The 26,716-nt window shown below is 33.0% G+C and overlaps 1 protein-coding gene across 2 annotated transcripts in view; it reads left to right on the plus strand.

Moving 5' to 3' along the window:
• LOC145971209 (rho GTPase-activating protein 20) overlaps window positions 1–26,716 on the plus strand; it is a 266,316-nt gene that overhangs the window by 85,627 nt on the left and 153,973 nt on the right. For both annotated transcript variants that reach the window (XM_083098622.1, XM_083098621.1), the window contains exons 4-5: window positions 2,396–2,441; window positions 4,728–4,900. In XM_083098622.1, coding sequence (XP_082954748.1) covers window positions 2,396–2,441; window positions 4,728–4,900 — 219 coding nt within the window. The remainder of the gene's footprint in view (window positions 1–2,395; window positions 2,442–4,727; window positions 4,901–26,716) is intronic.

Consider the following 26,716-nt stretch of genomic DNA (forward strand, 5'->3'; position numbering starts at 1 on the left):
TAAAGGATAAAGAGATTCAATGTGTCGTTCTTCTAATTCCATAGGATTATTGAAGTAATGCAGCATCTTAATGCGTTTTATGCATTAAGATAAAAATATACGAGTTTATTATTTGATATAGAATCTTAAAGTTAACCCGAATCACCTACTAAAGTACACAGTAAAAAATTGAGCGTCCATATGTTAAAATTTTCTTGTGTTACCACGTTTTGATTAGTACTTTAATGTAAAATTAACGTATAACTTATATGTTATTATTTTTATAACGTTTTCATGTGTTACATTTATGTCAACTTCATAACTTAACACTTTGTATATGTCTCTTAGAAATGGAATATTATTTTGAATATTTTTAACATAATCATTTTAAACAACCAACATGTCTCAAAGTCAGTTTAATATTCTAAGAAAAGTTAAAGTGAATCTTCAAATAATCTTGAATTTTGACATAAGAAATAATCAAATTTACTAAAATCAAATGTTATTACAAATAATTTAAGTTAAAATAATTACTATTATATGTTAATGTCCTCAACATTTCTTACGAGTTATTGTAACTATTTTTTCATGTAATTTTTAATTAATTTGCATGTTATTTTTACATTATACTTAAAGTCACAATAACAAAAATAAATGTAAAGTATTGTGTCAATTATTTAACATTTTTAGTTTGTCAATAAGTAACATACGACGAATAAATTATTTTATCTTAAATTTAGAGTGGACTTTCTGGGACATGTGAAAAATGTTATAATTAACATTTTATTTTTTACTGTGTATCTTCTGGATTATTTCCAGCGATGAGACACATGTGCCTTTCTCTCTCATTTTTCTCTACTTTTATTCTCATTCTGCATTGTGCGAAGAAAACGTGGTGCAACTTTGTTCCTTTGAAATTTGAAGTGCACTCGGGAGATCTGCGTACAATTTATCGCGATAATTGTTACCTGACCGCTACGTTAAAGCCAGGAGAGCTCTGCTTTTCTGCGATAGCACACGTAAGACGTAGCAATTAAACCGGAACAAATTGGTTGTTAGGAATTGAGCTCTCTCGTACCCGGCGCGCAGCAGCAGCGGCAGTTTTATTGTGATTACACGGTATCTCCGATAGATATGTATTCGTAGCTCGGAGGCAAGCTGATTGACTCTTGTCGATAATTTCCATCCGCCTGCGTGGCCTGGAAGACCTTGCCATCAAAGAACCTTGAGAGCGTTGCATCCCGTCCATCACTCTCCTTTGCGTACCTAACGTACGCCTTGGACAAAACTACGAACTCATTCTCGGCGCGGCGCTTCTTGCTCCAAAACCGTGTAATACAATTTCATGAAGCGCGGCATGTTTATTACGGCGAAATTAATTACTACGTGCCAGATGTATCGTGCTATTCTTTCCGCGCGCGGACCGGTTTATTTCCATTTCATTATCATTGCGCTAGCGCAAAGTCACGCATCCGCAGCATCGAAAGGTCGAAGGAGTCCCCCTTTGTCTACAACTATATCTATACATGGTTATTATTCAAGAACGATTTATGCGAATGTGTGAAATTTACATCGCTGGCTTTGCTACTGTTAATGTTATCGACGCTTTTGTAGATAGAGAAGAACTTAAGGATTATCAAGCTCATTCATATTGGGTCTCCTCCGGTGTCTGACTGAGTGTAATGCTACGTCATAAGTCAATGGATAAATATGCGCTTCTCTCGAGGACATGTCTCGACCTCGTTTAAAGTTCTTTAACCTTATCACTGGGCTATAAATATTTCTCATGATCAGAATGAGCTTGAAGAGCGCGACATCAGTGGGATACCTATTTTTTAATTGTTGAGAAGATTATCAGACTTACTAATGAAATGGGATAGATAGGAAAAAATTATTTTTGATGTAAAATATAAAAAGGAAGGCGTGATAAAAAGTTATTTTGTTAAGTGTATTTTATTAAGTGTGACATTAAAATTATCTCTCATGTAATCTTTGCCTTTTTTATGTTCTCAAACCATATATTAAATGGAATTGAAATTAATTATAGCAGACCTCATTAATATTTAATCAGTTATTTTTGCATATAATTAATTAAGGAAATTATGATAAATTTAATGTCTCGAGTGTTCTTACAATCATAGTTACGATGAATATGCGGCAGTTATTAAATGCCGATGTAAACGTGCAAAAATAATTCTTACAATAATGTAAAATATATAAACACGTGAAAAGACTATGGAGGTAAAGTGATAGATCGAAAATAATAAATCGGGAAGCGGCGATTATGCAACTTGAACTCTAATAATTTTTGTTGTACATTAAACATGATTCCCATGCTCAATCTTTTTCTTTCCTCATATCGTTAGTCATTGTATTTTAAAAGCTAATTCTAGCGTATTCTTTCGTTTTCTTTCAGATCCGTGGCATACTTGAGAATTGGGACAGCAGTACCTTCAAGTCGAGTGAGTACAGGGGTTTCTTATAAGGTGCTTCTTAATAAGTGCGAAAAATTTTAGAGATGACTTTTTGTCGAAAATTAAGGGGAACTTTTCATATAAACATTAAAAAGTTCTAATAAAAAATTGAATAGAGGTTGCTAGTTTCATCCTCTTATAACAATATGGGAGGCTGAAAAAAATATTAATAAATAACCTTTTTACTAGTAGAAAATATCCAGCTAATTTCATTTCTTTAACTTGTTCCAAATTTGAGAAAAAAATAAAAATTTTACCCTTATTTTTGGAGGAGTGTAACTCCACAGGGAGAGATGTAGGAGTATATGTTTATATGAAAAACCCCTCTTAATTTTCAACAAAGAATCATCTCCTAAAATTTTTCACACTTATTAAAAAACACCCTGTATAACACTTATAAGTTTATACATATAAATTATTTTTGAAAGTAACTTTTGAGGAAGAAAGAAAAGAATCTGGAAAGAAAATTTATATAAAATAAATTAGATTAGATTAGATTATTTATTTATCACATTATTTTATGAGGCTACAAAATTTGAATAATTGCAAAGATATTGAAAAAATAACATGAAGGATGTAGAGAGAATACACGCTTCGATTCACTTTTGTTACCTATTTTATGATTGCAATTTATTCGAGTAGTTTCGCTTTTTCTTGAAAACTACTGATTTTATGGAAAAAATAAAAGAAATAAAAAAGTTTCTAAATAAATCAAACTTTTTAATGCATATTTTTAGATGATCATATTCTGGCCCATTAAAAAGTTCAAATAAAAAATTGTATAGGGGTTGCTAGTTTCATCTCCTTATAACAATATGGGAGGCTGAAAAAAATATTAATAAATAACCTTTTTACTAGTAGAAAATATCCACTTAATTTCATTTCTTTAACTTGTTTCAAATTTGAGAAAGAACTAAAAACCTGATTTTTACCCCCATTTTTGGAGGAGTGTAACTCCACAGGAAGGGATGTAGGAGTATATGTTTATATATATATGTTATGTATGTATGTATGTATGTATGTATGTATGTATGTATGTATGTATGTGTTATAGTATAATATATGCGCGGAAACTTCTTAGCTATGTGCACGATTATCGATTATGATGTCAAGCGACCTTAACGAGTTTATTATGCCTCACGACAGAGTGGTTGAAGTAAGCGGTCTTCGGCCCTCTGCATATCTTAGGGGAAACTGGTAAAGTGGAACTCTTATCAAGGCGACCGTGCCTTTCCTCTCCTCCGATAATCTCGCGCACATCTCGTCCCTTCGCGCGCGTTTTCTCTCCTTTATTTTTTTGCGTTTTCCGATAAAACGTGCGTGATAAACGGTGTGAGCGATCGACAGGGGCGATTACGCCGCGCTTAAAAAGACGCTAATTAAGCAGTTCTCCCGATCGAGATTTGCCATGCTTTATGCATTTGCGAATCGAACTCGTTCCCTCGACGTTGCCTGACGCTTGCCTGCCGCTGTACTTTTCATCTCGCGATGCCGCTATTACCGTGAAATGACTATCACCGGCCATTTCGAATTTACATTAATAAGATCGCCGATCTTTTATCGTACGGAACTGCGATGACGTCGATCGTAAATCGGCACCGCGACTCGTACGTACATATATACATTACGGGGAATTTATTCGCGTTATTCGAGCGTTCACGTTACCTCGAAACACGATACCGTGCACAATTTTATTTTTTCGTTCGTGATTCTCACATGCTTTTTACACGCGGCCGCTCTGAGAATATAATTGCACCATGTCAATTCCTAGCGTGAACATAGGGGACAGGAGGAGGCATGGACTACCGTAAATTCGCATAAAGATGCAGTCCGTGTTGAATCCGCGAGTTGCATGGTGCAGCCCGTATTTCGTGACGTGGGTAAAAATGTTAAAGATAAATCATCCGGTGCGAGGAAAAACAAATGTATCTCGGGCGACGAAGAGCGAAGCAAAATAGAGAAGCGCGCGTTAATAATTCCAGTTCCATATTAATTTCCCCCCCTTAATGTCACTTTTATCGCATTATATACGTGATATTCAGTATCCTATTTTATTTTCTAATACGTACGTTTACCACATCGAGTGTTCGCGCGTGTGTGGAACGTTGCCATTAATTAACCGAGGGGAGCATAAAACCTTCCATGATATAATACGACAAGCGCAATTATTTTATGACCGGGGAAATATAATCTCGTGTAATTTAATAACGGAATTCCGTGCTTTTTACGCGACACGGACAAATTTTAATTACGACGATGTACACCTATCAACAGGTGACTTATTTCCCGGCTCGTTTTGGAATTCTTACTGGGAATACTTGGAGAGATACAGCGAGGCTAGAAGAACATTGGACGAGCTGAGAGCGACCGAGGACCCTCTGTTGCACTTTCTCAGCCTTAGACAGGCGGCCGCGAGACACTCGCCCTCGTCCTTACTTCTCTTACCGGTGAGTTATTAATAGCACCATAAAATTATGCATACATTTTGATGTTGATAAAATTATAATGTCCGACAATTTTTTTCTAATTAATTACTATTGATAAATAACTTAAAATTACTGTTATTAAAATATTGTGACAACCTTTGTAGACAACTTTTAATGTCGATTTTTGTTTAACTATGAATTGAGATTTTTTTGGAAAATGATTATTAAAGGTTTGCATTTATGAAATAAGATCTAAACTCAGATATAATGATTTTATATTGTTAAACTGACTTGATTGATATTAAACCTATTGTAATGTATACTTAAGATTATGCTTGAAATAAAAAATTGATTTTATAAATGGTCATAACACATATCGTTTTCGATAGTTCCAATTTCGGATATCGACGATTAAAAAGTATGTGCCATGGAAAATATTGCGTCGAGAAAAAGACTGGAAGTCGATTGAGAGTAGTGAAATTGAATCTCGAGAGAGAGAAAAAGAGAAAAATGGGATTCTTTCTCTCTGAAGAGAAAATACGTTCCTTAATTAATTGTGCTGTCATTAAGCTTAATTGCATTAATTCGTTCCGCGAGTCTTTCAAACGTGCCGAATACCCGATCTCTCTTTCTCTCTCTCTCCACCTCTTTAAAAGAGGACTGTCTTTAAATTACTGCCGACCGAATTTTATTTGAATCGGTCGAATTGTTCAGAGTGCAATCGAGTAGCTTTCGTGAGCAAAAGCTACCGCGTGTTTCGTTCCCTCTCTTTTCTGCACATTTGATTCTCCAGTGAAAGTCTTATCTCGTCGTTGACGCAACGATACGCGAAAGAACATCTTCGCTTTAACCTTTCGATTCGAATCTTTATTCTCGCCAACGAAAGCGAATTAGTCTCTCGATTAATTATCGTTCACAAAACAATTTACTTTTATGCTAACAAAAATATCAGATATCATGAATGTAAGGATTGACTTGAAATTAGTCGAAGACTAATATATCAAAACTGGTTGATATACTAAGAAAATATATTCGATATACAGGGTGTCCCAGACTTAGCGAATCAGCCGTTAATGATAGATTCCTGAGATCATTTAGAAACGAAAATCTTAATTCCAAAATGTTGAGGAAGATGTAGTTTTGACGCTACAAAAGATTAAAGGTTACCAATCGGCGCGTTACGTTCTCCTGCGCTCAGGGACATAGCGCATCAAGGGGCCCGCGTACAACTCGATAATATCGATATCGATAGAGGGATCAATATAAAGTAAAAAATAGGATTCTACAATGAGCGCGAATGTGTCTTCGATGCGACAGTAGTCAATAGTTTGAACATTTTTATGAAGTATTCCTCAACATTTTGGTATTAGAATTTTTGTCTCCAAATGGTCAGGAATCTGCTATTAACGGTTGATTCCTTAAGTCTGGGACACTATATATACAGGGTGATTCATTTTAATCTTAACAGGCAAATATTTTGAAAAATATGCGAGATACGAAAAAATGTTTCAGACAAAAGTTATATGGTTTTAAAGAAGACATAAGATGGTGTCATTAATTTGACCTTAAATAGTTACTTGAAGGTCACGTGAAGGTCACCCTCAATTTTTTAAATGGAACCGCCTATTTTTTATTACATATTCTTGTAGCTTATCTCGAGAGCTTTCCAAAACACTAGAATTAAGTTAGTTTTCATTAAGTACTTTCCGAGTTATGAGGCTTGAAATCATTTCTTAATTTTACATAAACCGTAAAATATCTTGTAAAATATTCATTTTTCGATTACCTCACCTTAATACTTTTATGTACAAAATAATGAGAAGAATCAATTGGTATAAAGAAAACACATAGTTATTTTTAAGAAAAAATATGTAATTGTTAATTGCAAATTGCATTTTTTTTTTTCGAAACAATTATGTGTTTTCTTTACACCAATTGATTCCTCTCATTATTTTGTACATAAAAGTATTAAGATAAGATAATCGAAAAATGAATATTTTACAAGATATTTTACAGTTTATGTAAAATTAAGAAATTATTTCAAGCCTCATAACTCGGAAAGTACTTAATGAAAACTAACTTAATTCTAGTGTTTTGGAAAGCTCTCGAGATAAGCTACAAGAATATGTAATAAAAAATAGGCAATTCCATTTAAAAAATTGAGAGTGACCTTCACGTGACCTTCAAGTAACTATTTAAGGTCAAATTAATGACACCATCTTATGTCTCCTTTAAAACCATATAACTTTTGTCTGAAACATTTTTTCGTATCTCGCATATTTTTCAAAATATTTGCCTGTTAAGATTAAAATGAATCACCCTGTGTATATATATATATATATATATATATATATATATATATGTGATTAAAAACAAAGAAGTAAACGTTCCGTTCATTCATCTAGATACCTCGAACCGATTGAAAGCTGAGTTAATTTTGCCATAGATGGCTATTGCAAAATAAAAAAAATCCTCTTCGCGTATCGGTCAGAACGAAACGCTATACTAGATGAGCTATGTGACAGCTTATAACGGATGTAATGATCGGAGGCGCACGATGGAATCGGCAGACGCGACTTTAACACCATTTGAAATATAGACTCGGAGCTTATAAGTCACGAAGAAAAAAAATCCGCGCGCATCTAATGCGTGCTCGACGTTGATAAGTGTCTGCAAATACGGTTTCGCTATTGGGCACATTGTTATCTAAATTTGAAATCCAGAAAGCTCCAGCACCGCCTTTATCCTGCTGGCTGGGCTTTTAATTACCTTCGTAATGAAGTTTCGCAATTATTGATAATGCAACGTGCACCGCGGTCCGCAATTATCTCTACTTGCTCTCCCGCTCGGGCAAATAGATTTCGCGAAACGCGTTTCTGCAAACGAGTTTTCGAGGCGCAACGCGTCCTCCGTATAATTCGCGTATTTTGCAATTCGAGGCATTCGCGCGACGACGGTTTAAGTGAGAAGCGTTTAGACGCGGTTTACTGAAACGTTACGTTATCAGATTTACCCGGAATGTCAACTATGAAATTTCACCTGACCATTTCTACACCTGTAACCGCGACACAGCAGGCTACTAGTATCCTGCCTACGCCGACCGTCCAGTAGATTACAAGATGCCCTGTTACACGTGGGTGTTCACTACGGTTTGCGGTACTCGTTTGTGGCACAGGTACATATATGTGTGTGTGTGCGAAGTTTATACCTGCGCGTTTTGATACATTATTTACTTATATCGTCGCGAGCCCAAGAAATAGCGGCAAGCGTACATAAGAAATTGCGGTACGTCGTTATGAAACGCTGATCTTGATCTCCCGAGCACCTACGCGCGAAATAACGTTGCAGCTTATTATAACTATCCGCTATGTAATACATAAATCACACGTCCGAGTGAATATGTGTTTGGAATGCTTTCCGGAAAAATATTTTTCTCTCTGTGACCCACTAATGTCCACACCATAATTTCTTGTAGACGGTAAATATGCTAATAATATAAATTTTTATTATCTCGATTTATTATCATATCTTATTATTCAAAAATTTGGAAATTAGTTTAATATAATAATTTAATTTAATATAATAATTTGATTTTAATATACTAATTTGATTTAATAAGAGAGTATACTTAATCTTGTTCTGAAATACATCTTGATTTTTATTTCTTAAAAAGAATGTGTATTTATGTATAATCAATTGTGTTTATTGTTTTTTCTATCTTTGTATAAGTGTTATTTTTATTACACGTATGAGAAACATTTTTCCCTAAAGGTAAAGGTAAATTTAAATGTCGCTTAAAAGTAGCACAACTTCATCATTATATGCAGGTACAGCTGTGCAGTATTTGGTACGTATCTATATACAATATGTATATGTGACTCCGTCAGAACCAGTCATTGTTTCTCTTTTATATCGTAGCGAGTTGCAGAACGACGAGTGATTTATGGCACTCGTCCTACCGCATACATGCCTCGCTGAGAAGAGGTAAAGGTGAGATAATTTTGTGAAAGCAGTACCATTAATATGCACCTCCAGTGTTTTATAAAGTTCAAATTAACTTTTCAATTTTCTTCTGTTACTTAGGATTTTCTAGATTAATCGACTTTTCTACATTAATAATTGAAAAAATGTTGTAGCATCAATTAATATTTCGTCTCATAGAAATATTGTTACGTTTTATTTAAATTAAATATATAGAAATATCTATATTCTTTATTATTCTCGTTATTATTGATATCAATGTCAATACATTTATTGCTCTTTATTCAATTTTCAATGTATCTATTATCAACTTCTTACAAAATATGTTTACTTAATGAGTATAATATTTAGAAATCTTCATTATCTCTTCTCGACAGAGAAATTAAGATAGAAAATAATTTAATTCATTCACCAAGATATGATGCGCAAGCAAAGTTGTGATATGTCACATTCTGTAAAATATATCTGTAAAATATAAATATATCTAAATTGTATAAAGCAATATCTAATATAATTAATATCTTAAAAAATTATATATATTGAGCAAAATTTAATATTTTATTTGTTCCTTATTAAATTAAATTTTAATAAAAAATATATAATAAATTTCCGAATATTTTTAAGATATCAATTTATACGTAAAATAAAAGAGAGGTGAATAAAAACATAATTTATCATTCTTATATAAATAATTTTAAATTTTGCACTATGTTATATGTAACTTTATAAATATTTTATTAAATATTTTGAAATATAAACTCTAGAATATATTATTACATTACGTGATATAAAATGGATTATTAACGCAGATGTAAATGAGCAAGTTTATTTTTAAAGTAACAAAAAATAAAATTATAATTTGTTTACTTCACGATTGCTTGCCTTCCTCCTCTTCTCTTGTTGATCTTTCGCTACTGCTTCATAGTATTCACTCGCGAAAACACATATTAATTATTACGCTCACGTGTGCATATGGATTATGATACGACGCATAGCACTTTTACAGCACTATCGATATTAAGCATACGTGACGCACATTTTATTATTTGTATTGCGACGAAAGAGTAATAATGAGTTATGAATAATTGAAATCAAGAAAGATCGCACAAAGCATTATCAGATTGACACTTGAAAATTGCGTGGTCAAATTCACGCATTACTTATCGCAGCAATTCTATTTTCGCTGCTAATATATTCTCGTTTTAGGACGTTTACTATTTTATATTATCATGCGATTGCTAATAAATATATTAGTTAAAATTAACGATAAATATGCAATATCCAAACGCAAGAAAATGTAGAAATATGTTAATGAATAAATGCTTAATTTTGATATACGATAATGTAGAAATATGTTAATGAATAAATGCTTCATTTATGATATACGATTGAACATATAAAACATGCATATAAAATTAACAACGATTATATTTATTGATTAAACATATTGCGACGTTCTATTGTCCGACTAAAACTTCGTTTTATATTCGCGATGTTTTGTTAATGATGAAAAATTATAAAGATAACATTAGCAACTTTGCCTTGAACCGCGTAATATTATAATTGAGTTAATGATTAATTGAGATGCGGTAATGACGCATAGTTGATTAATCATCCAGATTGTTAATCGCTAATCTTAATCATCACAGCAAATTATCGCGTTCGACATCTGTTAATACTTTTCGCGATCGTATTTTAAAGAATAATACGACAAGCTGCTTCACTCGAGGCTCGATGCGTGAATGATAACAAGGCCACCGAATGTAAACAGTAGTGAGACTCTCGAGCATACGTAGTGTGATTTTGTTGTTATTATGTAGTGAGACTCGAACAGGCGCGGTGATTGTATTGTTCGTGTAATAGGACTCAAACGTGCAATAACTTTATAGTTATTTGCATAGCAAGACTCAAACGAATAGTGGCGCCAGCCTGTCGTCACATCAAAAGAAAAAAATGTGATCTTTCCACACGATTATTAATTAGCAATTATCGGGTCTATAAATTATATTAGTCATTAATTCGATGACCGCAGTACGTATTACGTAGTTTCAAGATGAAGTCGTCGATATCATTTTCAAATTCTTGGGTTATTGATAAACGAATATGGAACGAGAAAGATTTTATTTAGATTTTTATTGAACGACATAATAATACATTTTATTGAAAATGTATTTATTGTTAGTTTTGTATTTAATATTTCCATTACGTATTATAAATTTGACTTTCATTCATCGATAATCTGTCAAATGCTTTATTTGATGGAAATCTGTCGCGTAAAGCGATGATATATCCGTTTGTTGCGTATTCTATTCATTTTTATATTATTTTATATTATTTATATTATTTTATATTATTTATATTATTTTATATTATTTATATTATTTATATTATTTTAATTTTAATTAGTACATTCGTTTGTACTCGTGTTATAACAGAAATAGATTTAATGCAAGAATGTATTTGATACCAGCAAAAGAATTTTTGTAGCGAATAAGAAGTAAATTTGGTCATAATTTTTATGTTAAGCAAATAATGCCTTGTGCGATCAATTTTATATTTTCACATTACTCTTTCGTCGCAATATAATAAAGTGCGCATCACATGCGCTTAATATCAGAAGAGTATCGTCTAAAATGCCATGCGTCGTGTAATATAATTCGCGTAATTAATATGTGTTTTCGCGAGTGCCATGAAGAAGCAACAACAGATCAACAAGAGAAGAAGAGAAGAAGGACCAGAGAGGCATCGGGCAACGGCAGAGCAACCATGAGGTGAGCAAATTATAATTTATTTAATTTGTTATTTGCTATTAGTGAAATTGACCTCATCATACGTAATGCATAATGACATATTTTAAGTTTCATTTTGGAAAGTTTAGTAAAAATTTATATAATGATTTTTATATAGATGTATATAAAGTATTTTTTAATTTAATGCTAATTTTATAATTATTTTTATTATTTTTTTACGAGAATTAAATTTTAATTTATCACATTTTATACAAGCTTATGTATAAAATGTGAAATTTTCAGAAATTATACGTAACTATTTTTACTGACTTTTTATTTAAAGGAACAGATAAAAAATTTAATTGGGCGCAATAATTATTTGAAATTGCTTTATATAATTAGGATATATTTTTGTATTTTATAGAACTACAACTTTAGCCATTGCGCAACGTGCCGGTGAGTACTAAATTATTTTTATTTTAAATCTAGAAACCCATGCGTGAATAAAAGTTTGAGTATCATTAGCCAACGTTGTAGTTAATACTCGAGATTTATCCGAATCGAAATTTTAAATCATCGAAATTTAAATGGACGTTAATTTCGTCATGTGGGATGCGAAGTCGTACGTAAACTGCAGTTAACCGTAAACTATGTAGCGAGAAATTTGCGAGTAAATCCGTAGGTTGAATGTGCCAAGCGATGGTAACGGTTTCCTCCGTTCGCGCAATATATTCGCTTGTACGTAACAGGCCGTGATTCGCTGCATCGTGTCACGGGGATGATGAATAACCTCGCATCGTCATCGATGATCATCGAGCCGCGGAAATCTGACGTAAGTCGACAGGTCAAACTTTGCTCTTTTCGTGATTCATGTGCAATAACGAGCATGTTAAAATTATTACGAATATTCGAATATATCTACGCTGCAATACGAGAAAGTATTAGTTTGAAAATATTCTCATTTTTTCGTTTAAAATTAAGATTGTGTAAAATTTACAAAAAAAGATCTACATGGAAAGATTTGAGCAATGTGAATATAGTTTCAAAATAAAAAATTTTATAGAATAATTAAAAATTTGTGCCCGTGTGTGATATAGATTCAATAATCTAAGAATGATCTTTACACTAAAAACCTAAATTTTTTTGAATATGCAAATTTGCAAAATTGACATTATAAAACAATTACAAAAACAAACAATTAAAAAAAACAATAACAAATTAGAACTGAAAAAAAATTCAAAAAAATCTATCAAGATGAAAAAAATTTGCTGATATATGAACTTTCGATAAGCAGATTCCTAACATTGACTTTTATTGTAATGTTTTCTAAGTTTAGTTAATTAAAAATATTATTCCAAGACTTTCTATCAGAGTTTCGTATGAAATAAACGTGAATATCATTGTCACATGTATTATATATAAAACACGTAAAATGAATAAACAAAATTGAATCTCAAAGAAATCTTGTGGCGACAGATTATCGTTAACATCATTTTTTTACATCTCGACGTGCTATGTCAAGAGCGAGACTTAAAATAAGTAAGAAAATAAGAGCTTGATATTCAATTCCATTGACTATAAGACTGCAGTTTGATCGTTTTACCAATTAATTTTACGAAGGTAATTGGCAGATACGTAAAGAGCACACACAAAATTGTTTATTTGACATAGTGGAGGCAACATTTTCTTACAAGAGAAAGAGTCTCGTATCGTAGCGACTTACTCAGTCATCGATAAGACGATTTGATATCCGATAAGTTCCGATAATAGATGCATATGGTATGCTTACGCTCTCATGAAAAGAAAGACGCGGGTAGTATGATAATATCAACGATGAAAACCGGCCGGTACGATGTGCTAGTTAACCATGAAGAAATCTGGTTTGTCTCAGCGATTCGCAACTGCTGCGATTACGCGAAGCTGCAACGCGAATGAATACGCCACTGTTCGCATTTATAGCTAATTAAAATGCAATCTCGTCCGCCCGCTCGAGGAAGCCATTTGGCAGATCGCAAAATAAACGTGGCAATTTATAATATGTCTCATGGGAAAATCGTTATTCAATTGCAGACAAGTAATCTGATTAAGTATATCGCGATGTAAAAGCATAACGAGAGAAATTCTTGAGACTGTATCTTTTTATTTGCATAATTACAAGTCTTTACTCTTATAAAATGAGAAATAATACATTAAATATTTTTTTACAATTACAAGATGCTGTATTAAGATACATATAGTTATTTGTTAATGCCATTATTGTTTTTCATGTGGGAAAATATGCTCAGGATATAGTGTATATATATGCAGATTTTTTTCAATGAAATTAAATTTTTATTTAAATTAAATTAAAACGTCGAGGATTGCTATTAAATAGATGAACAAGATATATCAATTCGAGTTATCAATCATAGCATATAACGTTTCGCATGCACGAAAACAATCAATCTTCGCCAATTAATCTTTGTCAATTTGATTTATAACAGATGATAAGACAAAGAATGTTTGTCACTCATCAATCTGTGCTTTGTTCATTAAATCGCGAAGAGTCGCGGGACCAGTTTTTCGAATTCGAAGAATTGTGGATCTCTCGCGTACACGATAAACAAAAAATTGAGACAGAGGAAGAAGAAGAAACGAGCCGAAGAGAAGATCAGCAACAATGTAGTCAATTTCAAAGATCTTCTTTTCTTCTCTTTCTCGTTTTCCGATACGTTTACTCTCGCGTTCGATTCGCGGTATCGTGTCTCACCTTGATCGTCGAGAATCTCATAAACCAGTTAAGCTCGCAACACGATGTGGTTCAACTTTGATGCTGTAAAAGCCTCTGGCTTCCATTGACCTGAAGGAACACGGCGATTAATCGCGTCCCCGGAGGAATAACGTGTCAAGGACTCATTACATTCAATTTATGAAGTTATTTTGAAATAATGTTGCATATAAATTTGTCGCATCGGCAGTTTGTCTGGTTACTATTTGTATTGTACTTTTAAATTGATTGTAAAAATTCCAATATTATTTCTACTTAAAATTTTTTTAGGACGCAACAATTTAAGTTTTAGGAAGTCAAAAAGATATCTCTTTGAAATCAGATTTATGTTGAGAAGTTTGCGGAATTAAATTTTAATTTAAGAATTCAATTTGATATTAATTTGCTTTTTTAAACATTTGATTAATCAAAATAATCTAATTAAATAATCGCTCTGCTTCTGTCAATTTTTTAAATTGCTTTTTCACATTATACACAATTTTTAATTAAAAATAAAACACTTAAATCTTGTGATACCAACAATTTCCGGGGCTCAAATAATCCTCCACGTTAGCGCGAAATGCGAGACGAATGCACCACTTGTGTGGTCTAGTGACACGTCTATTAGCCTATTGACTTCTATCATCACAGAGGTGATGATGAACGACCTCTTCAGATGCTGAAGACTGGAAAGAAGTCGTTTCGCCACGATCTATCGATCGCGAAAGCCGCGGACGTTTCTCGATCATGCCTGCATATATAGAAAGTAATCGCCGCTTCGCCATAAATAACGCAACGAAAGCTATTAGTCATAGTTCGCGGTCGCGCGAATGGTTGCAACATGAACGCGGCTTAATCGATCCGCATCCTCGCGTTAAACCTTATCGCGTGTTAAGATCATTCGTGGTACGAGTATTTTTTTATTTACGTCGGAGATAAAAATAAATTTACGAGAGAGGAAGAGAAAAACTAGGAAATTTATTTCAAGATTCTCATATCTAATGAGAAAAAAACGGATCAACGTGTACGTTCGCAAAAAATTTGCGTAATTTAAAGTTTATTCTTGTTGAGACGAAGAAAGACACGTAAATTATATAAATATATTGTTATTTTAAAAAATAATTTTTTCATAAGCCTTATAAAATTAAAAACGATAGAAAGATAATGTATATATAGGGTGTTTCTTAATAAGTTGCGAAAAATTTTAGGAGATGATTCTTTGTCGAAAATTACGGGGGGATTTTTCATATAAACATATACTTCTACATCCCTCTCTGAGTTATCCTCTAAAAATGAGGATAAAAATTAGGTTTTTATTATAATTTTGTTTTTGTTCTAATTTTTCCAATATCTAATTTTATTTTTATTTTAAAATTTAACTTCTCGTAATTCGAAACCTATGCTATTTAGCATCATGCTATGCATGATAACGTATTTTATTTTTTTCTTGAAAACTACTGATTTTATGAAAAAAATAAAAGAAATGAAAAAGTTTCTAAATAAATCAAACTTTTTAATGCATATTTTTAGATGTTCATATTCCGGGCCATTAAAAAATTCCAATAAAAAATTGAATAGGGGTTGCTAGTTTCATCTCCTTATAACAATACGGGAGGCTGAAAAAAATATTAATAAATAACCTTCTTACTAGTAGAAAATATCCATCTAATTTCATTTCTTTAACTTGTTCCAAATTTGAGAAAAAAATAAAAACCTAATTTTTATTCCCATTTTTGGAGGAGTGTAACTCCATAAAGAAGGATGTAGGAGTATATGTTTATATGGAAAATCCCCCTTAAATTTAGACAAAGAATCATCTCCTAAAATTTTTCGCTTATTAAGAAACACTCTGTATAAAATGTTATACAAAAAATATATGTATGATTTTTTAAATCAAATTTTTATCAATGAAAGGAAGAAGAACGTCGCAAAAACGTAAGACCATTTTCAAAGACCGGTCTATAATTTTCTAATTACGGCTAAAAGATTAATTTGCAATAATAATGAAGCTAAATTGGGAGTTGTAATGAGGAGCGTGCAAGTATTCTTGACATTTTCTCGATGAATACATCTTGAAACACGTGATATTGAACACTAACGATTACCATAAAAGCGATTGCGTTCCTACGACGACGTCGGAATAATAAAATAATTATTGAGAATCCTGCAATTAGCGCCGAGCACTTATCCCCGGATGACCATTCTGGTAACAATGATAATCGCCATTTCCCGCGTTGAAGTCGGTGGTGCATTCGCGGAAAAGTGGCACGAAAAATGCGACGTCACACGACGTAACGAGCCATTGTCACTCGGAAGGATGTGCATAAAGTGCATGTCAAGTATGTTCTCACAGCCGTTAATTTCAACGTCCGAACGCGCGCGCGCGTTTGGGTCTAGGCATGCAAACTGGGAGAACAGGTTACGAACAATCGCCTCGACCTGACCGCGCAAATTATGGAAATATTAAGTAACGCAGGTGGTAGTTAAACGTCGATTATTACATCGCGCGCTTGCATTCCAGCGTCCTTATTTGCACTGCTCCGCCGCACGAATCAAGCCCATTGCTCATTGCATTCTTCCGATACGCGATCGCCGATAATTGCGCCCGTCTTTTTATAGGATAGAGCAGGAGCCCGAGTAATTTTCATACACCCGCGTGTAATTGCGTGTTTAATGGAACGATGTTAATAAAATTCCCGCTCATGCGTTTGTCACGCGTCGCAACCCCGATTGTCCCCGGAAAAACGAAGCAGAACGAAGCACGATTTATTATTCATTAGATGCTTGAGAAGCGTCGCGCTGATGTTATTTATATATCCTGCGCGCCAGTTTTATATTTCAATATCCCAGACGCTGCAAATAGGACGCCGGCATATTCGCATAATATAGAATCTAGCGAAATAAAGATTTTCACCGGCGATAAAAAGATATGTATTACACGGCCACTTTCGATGCGCCTTTGATAATTCTCGTCGTTAAATCGTATTCCCCCGATGCATTAGGCGTCCGATGTGTAATATTTCAGCCTTGGTCCGGATGAGATGAATCCTCGATAAATATTGATGATAACGCTCGATCTCCTAGCTGATGTCCCTCATAAATTTTAATACACGCATAATTACACGGCTGATCGACTAATAATCGTCTATGTCCCCGTGTACGGGATCCTATAAAGCAGTAATAAATAAGGCCGCGTAAATGAAACGGAAGATCAAATTTGTTATGTATGTACCGTATAAGTTATTTACGCGCGACACGGAAATTTCCGTAATCGCAAATTGCATCCGACAAAACGTATCCATGCTAGATTCATAAATTCGCGTTATGATCCTGTTAAAACACTTGTCATGCCGAGCAAATCGTCGTGTAATATCTTGCATCTTGAGTCATGATTTATTTGATTGCTCATTTATTCGTATATTTATATTTAACAGAAAAATAATTATTTTATATACATTTTTTTATATAAAAAGTGAAGTAAAATTTTTTTTTCTAACATATACATAAACAAGTATACATAAACATTATTAAAAGTAGTCGCTTTAGTCGCTTTATTTATCGCCATTAAAATTGTGTTTTCATTAATTACTTTCTCGATTATATATGAAAATAATACGTATATTTATTACATAAAAATATATTTTAGGCTTTTATATTGTTTAAGAGGATGCCGGAGTCGCCTGTAATATCGACGAAAACACCGTAATTTTCGGAAGTATGCCATTTTTTATTGCCTGTATAGAATTAAAAATCCTTCTCCAGAATTGAAGTATACACGCAAACGGACACGGGAAAACTCTATATAGTACGAGATTTTATATTGAGAAAGAAAATAAGTATAAAATAACATTTTTATTTATCGACATGTTAAAGCAACATGGCGTCAGAGCTGTCAACTTGTACAAATATTAGCTTCTTATAAAAGTTTTATAGCTTTTATGCATAAAACAGTAGTTTCCCCAATTGTGTACTGCACCGTAGAACATTGTAGAATTATAAAAACTGAATTTAGTTGCCTAATTAATAAATGGCATTCTTCCGAAAATTTCAGTCCGTATGTACCTGAAATATCGGTAAAGTAGAGTGGAAAAAGCAGTGCATCTTCTTTATAAATAACGTGATAGAGAGAGATACGGGATGAGAATTAGATGAGGGCGCTGTAATCGTGTAAGAGTTCGCCGTTCAGTACAGGATCCCCTTAAGTGCTTATTTGCATTCAGTATAGTTATGTATTTATGTATTTGAAAAACATATAAAAATTTAAAATTATAAATTAAATTCAAAGCAACTAAAATATATTTGCCTATTATCATTTAATGTTGAGATAAATATGCAGAATTCTCGATCTTTGTTTTAAAAATAAATTAAAAAAAGTTATTATGAAACCAATAGATGTCCTTGCGGATGGAAATTGGTCGGCTTTGCTTGCCGGTCTAACGAAAGTAAAGCGAACGAGACCGACGATTATCGTCGCGATGTTAATTTATTGCGCGACACCTGTGACGCGATGGAGGCCCAAAAGGGAAAGAGAAAGCCGCGTACTTACCTGTCGTTTTGCCACGTGGATAACGAGTAATTATTACTAATTGGACGGTTCGGAGCAACGTTGCCAAGATACCTCGAGATTCCTTTGTGTAGCGGACGGGATCACACGAGATGCACCGCCCCGAGAACGATGGCGAATAAGGACACTGCTGTAGCGAACAATAGGATCGCGAGGACCTTGGAAGTCTTTTGTGGATCTTTCATTTTTTTTGGTTGCTTATATTTTATTACGTCGATCGCGCCCGACCGGACGTGGCGTTCACCAGTCTGGAATCGAGGCTAATCACGCTCTTATGCAATTTAACTTCGCCTCGCCGCCACGATCATTTATCTTCCACCGTCTATTTACTCCACCGAGGTCCGTACGTTTACGCTGACAACGTTCACTAATCGACAAACAGCCGCGAAAAAAAGCACCTGTGCGATCCGCCTGCGAAATAATGGACTTTCGATATACAGTAATATACTCCTGTATCTTTGCAGTACGCTTTCTAATTATCTCAGTATAGACAGGACTTTTAACATGAATGATAATACGCGCATTTTCATAAGAATCCTAGCTTTCAATAAACATTTAATTAGAGACACAATATATGAATAATGAATGATTGCAAATACGTCAAATGAAAAATTTATTTTTGAGAGCTTTTTAATATATTTCGCTTAATTTCATATAAAGACGATTATAGCTTGTTACAATGCTACTAATCTCTTAACATTTGCATCTTTAACATGACAATAATCATAAAAATATTACGATTATAAAGTCATATTTTACATATCAACTTCTTAATTAAAAATAATTAAAAGTCTAATTGAGAAATCTATACTTTTTACGTGCACCTAGTAAATTAAATCTTATTTTTATTTTTATATTAAACAGAGAAAATTCAAAATTATTCGACACCATTAAGTATTAAATATTCCGTTAAATAAAAGTTAAAAAAAATGCGTGCAAATAAAAGAAGAATCTTAGCTTTCAATAGATTTAATTAAAGACACAATATATGAATAATGAGTGATTGCAAATACGTCAAATGAAAAATTTATTTTTGAGAGCTCTTTAATATATTTCGCTTAATTTCATATAAAGACGATTATAGCTTGTTACAATACTACTAATCTCGTAACATTTGCATCTTTAACGTAACAATAATCGTAAAAATATTGCGATTATAAAGTCAAAAAGTATGTTACATATCAATTTCTTAAAAATAATTAAAAGTCTAATTGAGAAATCTATACTTTTTACATGCACCTAGTAAATTAAATCTCATTTTTATTTTTATATTAAATAGATAAAATTCAAAATTATTCGACAACATTAAGTACTAAGTATTCCGTTAAATAAAAGTTAGAAAAAATATGTACGAACAAATAAATCGCTCTCTGATTGAGCGATTCTTTCTCCCCGCGCGTGTCAAATTTTAAATCGAGTTCGAAAGTATTTGTTACGACTAATGCGCTGTTCCTATCAATTGCTTATTTATTGGACATCGAGCATCGTGGTGCACATGCAAGGTCGATATTCCACGATAAAATATACACACGAGAGCGCGCGTGCTCCCCGCGAATCGCGAATGCTCATTATTTGTCCCCCATTAGCGTCGCGCAAAAATAATTCCCGATGCGCTGTTTACGCTCTTCGGATATCGTTTTATTTGCACTTGCTCGAGTTTATCGAACAAGACGCCGTACGTAATAAATGGAAATTACGCAGTGGCGTCCGCCGTTCGTTCGCCTGAACGAAAACACGGGACCATGCGCGATACAATTTACGAAGCAGTCAGGTGAACTAGTTGTTAGATCATCCTCGGGCACGCAGCAGAAACGCTTCACCGTTAATTAGCCGCGGCGATGCGCTAATCGGAGAAACTCACGAGTCCACCGACGCGTGCGTTTGCGGCGACTCTCGTTTCGAAAGCACTAAAGCATAGGATTTGAAAAACCGGTCGGTGCATAATCCCGGGAATACACGGATTTCCAGGCTGCAGAAACACTGCGAAAATGATCTCCATTAGCTATCGGAGACGTAAAATATCTCGTTAGAGATGACGTAAAATATCTTGATATCTTTTTGTATAGCTAGATAAATTTTTCAGTGTCTGTAGCATGTACTTGTGAAATTGGCACGAGTTGCATTTGTGTATATTTATGATATTGAATATTTCTTTTATATTAGTTTGATTTAGAGATACTGGATATCTCTCTTTATTGTTGATAATGATAAGGAATCTTTCAATTTCTGCTCTACGAATTCGCCACTATTAATTTCATCAGAATTAATTATGCGTTGAACGAGTTTACGCAAGATCGGATTCATCGTACTTGTTTTCGAATTTTATTTCCTGTTTGTCAATGGCGTTTCCGCTCTAACCGGTTAATTTGACGCGAACCGCGCGCAATGAAATCGAGCTATCGACGGCCCGGAATGATTTTTCATTATGTACGTTCAATTTGATATACCACGTCAAGATTTAATGCCTCGATGGAAAGTCGTAAAACTCCGAACGGTCCGGTAGAATATCGCGTCTCAATGGCATTCTGACAGGCAGATTGATCACGCTCTTAGCGATAAAGTACGACAGCGTTTTACACATCGCGGAAATCTCGCGGCTCTTAATCAAATCTGGCTATTTTCACTTATACGCATATAAAACCGCGGTAGCTGCGAAAAATAAATAACGTTCGTGCAGTGAAAAATTATTACAGCAGCAATTTGATATTAGTATGTCCTGTCATGTGAAACTCGAGCCAACATGATGTAATTTAAATTTTCAAATATTTCAGTGTTATTTAATATTTTAATATATTTTATAAATATTTAGACATGTGTGGTAAAAATTTTTAATTGAAAGATTTGAGATTTTTACTTTCTTGAATTTTTGAATTCTTTAAGAAAATTAGATGATTGATTTTTCTTAATGCAACATTTCTATTAATTATATACAATTTTCATACAATTAGATAGCAATTTAAACCATATTTTATATTATTATTATATTGTTTTGTAAAATTATTATTTGCAATATAAAAATTACAAGAATATCAATAATGTAATTTCTTTTAAGAATGATTAAAGTAAGAACACACAGAAAAAAAATAAGTGTCAAAACTTATATACTTAAACTAACGCGTTCATTGTTTCGCAACAATTTATAATCTTCTTAGAAAAATTTAATAATTTTAAATTTTAACAATATTATAGTCTTATTTTAATATTGTAATTGTCATCTCAAGAATATATAATTAATTAATTCTACTTTAAGAAAATTATAATCTTTGATTTAAAAATGTTATTTTCTATCTAACATTGTTTCTTTTCCACTCAAGAAAATTAAATCTTAAATCGTAAGAATATATTTTTATGGCTTCAAGCAATTATATTTTTCTTTAATTAACGCAATATAATCTCATTTCAAGATTTCATGTTAAAACTAAATATATTTTCAAACCAAGAATGTCCTTTTATTCTGTGCATTTATGAGGATTTAAAATCGTGATTGCGAAATAATATCTTGGGATTCGAATAAGAAACATAAAATGATGAGGAGTGGATTAAAAACCACCAATGATAATTATTCGAACAATTAATCAGTCCAGTTCTTGAGTATATTATGGCGAAGATTTTTACGCGTGCGGATGAAGGAAATTCCAACGATCCGTCGCGATAGCGGCTGCTTCGAGTCGACAGCTTCTCTCTCGCAGGCTCGATTATACTACGTGCGGCTCGTTGGCGAGAGAGCCACCGATATCGTTTAATATTTAATATGCAGCCACAGTATAACCGTGCCCGGCGTCGTTAAGGCGTTAGCGTCATAAAGCACCGTACACACCGTCGTCGGGCACGTGCACCATCAAGAAAGAGTTCCTTTATGGCTTCCTCCCATACACGCTCATAACGTCGTTACTCGCGGCACGTCGTAAGTAACATGTGTAAAGCTGCGTTTGTACGAGCGCGAATCGACCTATACGTTCCCCGCCGCCTCTTGAATATAAATACATACCTTTCTCGGATATACGTGGCTCGCGAGGGGCCCAATGCATCAGGCCTTGAGGGACGGAGAGGAAGTTTTTACGCCGGATTTTCGTAGAAATATAAATCGTGATAATCCTGGAATTTTGTACAAAGCTTCCTTTTATCCGATTTATATATGTTAATTAAAATGTAAAGACGCGGAGCGACTATATTTCGCTTTATATGTATGTGTACGAAAGAATTGTTTGCAGCATCGAAGGTGATAATGTATGTCGACGATGTTATTGATTATAGTTTCCAGCTCAAAAATTATGATATTCCCGCCAGTAACATCAGACACTGTGCGAACAAAGCTGTATTTATAGTTGCTGGGAGCATAATGTAGTGAGATTAACACATTATGTTATAATATTATACATTATTAGGTAATTTTATTATGCAATCTTAAGGAAAAATTATATATATTTTACATTTTATTTCATACATTTTTATGTCAATTCTCATACCGAAGAATTTTGGTTTTGTGGCAACTTGTGTTTTATAAATGCTTACATTAGATCTTTCTGTGTCGTTTCTTTTCAAATTACTGTACTACACAATAAAAAATAAAATGTTAATTATAACATTTTAATTATAACATTATGTCCCAGAAAGTCCACTCTAAATTTTAAGTTAAGATAACTCATTCGTCGTATGTTACTTACTGACAAACTAAAAATGTTAAATAATTGACACAATACTTTACATTTATTTTTGTAAAAATAACATACAAATTAATTAAAAATTGCATGAAAAAATTCAATAACTCGTAAGAAATGTTGATAGGACATTAACATATAATAGTAATTATTTAACTTAAATTATTTATAATAGAAACATTTGATTTTAGTAAATTTGATTATTTTGTATGTTAAAGTTCAAGATTATTTCAAGATTTATTTTAATTTCTCTTAGAATGTTAAACTGACTTTTAAGACATGATTATTTAAAATGATTATGTTAAAAATACTCAAAATAATATTCCACTTCTAAGAGATACATACAAAGTGTTAAGTTAAGAAGTTGACGTAAATGTAACACATGAAAACGTTATAAAAATAATAACATATAAATTGTATGTTAATTTTACATTGAAGTACTAATCAAAACGTGGTAACACAAGAAAATTTTAACACATGGACGCACAATTTTTTACTGTGTAGTCACATACTAATAAAAAAAAATGGTACGTTAGTGTCGAAAATAACGTGGAGCATAACGGAGAATGTTATGTGATATTAATTCACTAGGAAACGTACTAGACATTTTATCTTGCGGAATATATTCTTACTACAACAAAATTCTAATGTAAGATGCGTGTGTATGCGTGTACGCAAGGGGAGGGGCCGGATGTCACGCATGCATTGCGTGCATCGCAAACGCGGGACATTACTGCGGCTTCGGAGTACCTTCTAGAATAATAAGCTGATCTTGAGTCCATCAGGAGACCCTCTTTCGAGAAAAGGATCATGCGCGATCAAGGAGAGAAAAGCATCCGAGAGATGAAGTGTTTTGATATTAAAATGTTAAGTTTCTCTAAGAAAGAGTAATTCACACAATTGCTTTTTAAGATGCGAGATATCTTAAGTACCACATTATATATATATACGTGGATTTAAAATTTATTTAATTAATTTATTAAATTAATTATTTATTAAATTTATTTTTCCTCTTATTTATAGCATTCAAGCTTTCTTATGCAGTTTAATGCAAGAAATTATACATTTATATATATAATATTTATTATATATGGAATATTAAAGAGACTCAAGGAAAGTTATTAATATTATTTATATATTTATGCTGATTGCTGAGGCATAAAAGATACAAACTTTCTTCACGGGAAAGTAATATTTATGTTTTTATGTATTCTCTCTTTATCTCTCAAATCGGCAGGATGTAATATCAATGTCTATTTAGCCAATATCTTACCGTTCTTTATGTCTCAGCAACAGTAATAGAAAGTAATGAATTAATATTACATATAAAGGCGCGGCGTCTTACAAAGAGTTATATAGATGAATTTATCGGTTCATGCCGGAAGCGAATTTACTTGACGAGCATCCGGATGCGCAGTAACACTCGGGACACACAGACTGCCGCTACTTTCCGACATTTCAATCATTACCGTTGATTCCGCTTAACATATTCGCCCCGCGCGGCTTAAATCGCCCGCGGGGGAGGAAATGAAAGTTGGTTATTATCGAGAGAGAATGGCTGCGAAAGAGGTGAATTTAATGGCGAGGTAGACAGACGCTTCGTGTGGACATCGACCGAGACTTGAGGTGGGGAAGCTGCAGAATCCTCGCCTACGGGGACGCATTTTCATATCTCGTGCGTGAGACTCCGCGTTTATGGAATGGAGGCGCCGTCCTTTGCGCCCTGTAGCTATGAAGTCGACTCGCTTCCTTCTCTGAGTACCATCTAGATAATCGGTGATTCAATATTCCAGTAGATAGTAGCGACGAGAAGTGTCGTCGTGCGGCTATTGAATGAATAATTGCGTTAGGTTAAAATGATACGTTCGTATTCCCTCGTCTATTCAACTTTTACGCAATCTTTTACAAGGTAATATCTGTGAAGTAGTATTTTTTAAAAGAACGAGTGTGCAATTTCGTATTCGTTAGGTAGCACATTGACTGTAGAAATGATGTTAAAAGCGTTTAAATATATAGGGTCCGCCAAAAAGTACCGGGACGCCTGAATATTTCGAAAAATATACATTTTCGTGAAAAATGTTTCAAACAAAAGTTGTAGGGCTTTAAGTTACGCATTACAAAGCAATATTAGGATGACCTTGAATAGCACCGTCAAGGTCACATAAAAATCACTTTGAATTTTTTAAATAGAACCCCCTACTTTTCATTATATATTCTTATAGCTTATCTCGAGAGCTTTCCAAAACACTATAATTAAGTTATTTTTCATTAAGTACTTTCCGAGTTATGAGGCTTGAAATAATTTCTTAATTTTACATAAACCGTAAAATACCTGTAAAATATTCATTTTTTTACTATCTTACCTTAATACTTTTATGTACAAAATAATGAGAGATATCAATTGGTGTAAAGAAAACACATAATTGTTTCGAAAAAAAAAAATGTAATTTGCAATTAACTTTACGTACTTTTGGCGGACCTTATATATTTACTGATATTATATTTAAAAATACAATATTCGGAATATTTTGTTTATCTTAGCTTCTATACAAGGTGTGATATATTTTTTTATAATCTATAAATGGATTTTTTTTTGAAAGTACAACAAATAAAAAAGGAGCACATATTGAATTATTTCGAGAAGGATATCAGATATTGCATTTATTTTAAGGGGAGGAGGCATTTTGGAAATTTCAAAATCAACTCCATTTTTTTAAATGAAACTACCCTGATTTTTTACGTACTTTTTCTCATTTGTTGTACTTGCAGAAAAAATCCATTTATAAATTGGATCATCATGTATGTATATAATAATAATGAATAATATAATTTATACTGTTAGAAAGCAATGAATATATAACGATTACTTTTTAACTTTTTTCAATATTTTTTTTTCAAAAAATACAAGAATTTTACAAAATTTAACTCTTTCGAGGTTAATGATCTCGTTGTTAGATTAAACATAATAGATGTAAAAACAGATATATAAATGAAAATTTATCTAAAGTTAAATCGATAAGTAGCGAATAATCGTTTTTAAGTTTCGAGATAACTTTCGCTGTGCAACGGAAAGTAAATGAACGTTCGATTAAATAAAATCGATCAACAATAAATCATTCAATCAAGCGACGCGTACCTTCACGCTCGTGAGCTCCGCAA

This window comes from Camponotus vicinus, unplaced genomic scaffold, assembly GCF_025532165.1.
Source record: "Camponotus vicinus isolate PSW18456_S1 unplaced genomic scaffold, iyCamVici1.0 SCAF_4, whole genome shotgun sequence".
Lineage (NCBI taxonomy): Eukaryota > Metazoa > Arthropoda > Insecta > Hymenoptera > Formicidae > Camponotus > Camponotus vicinus.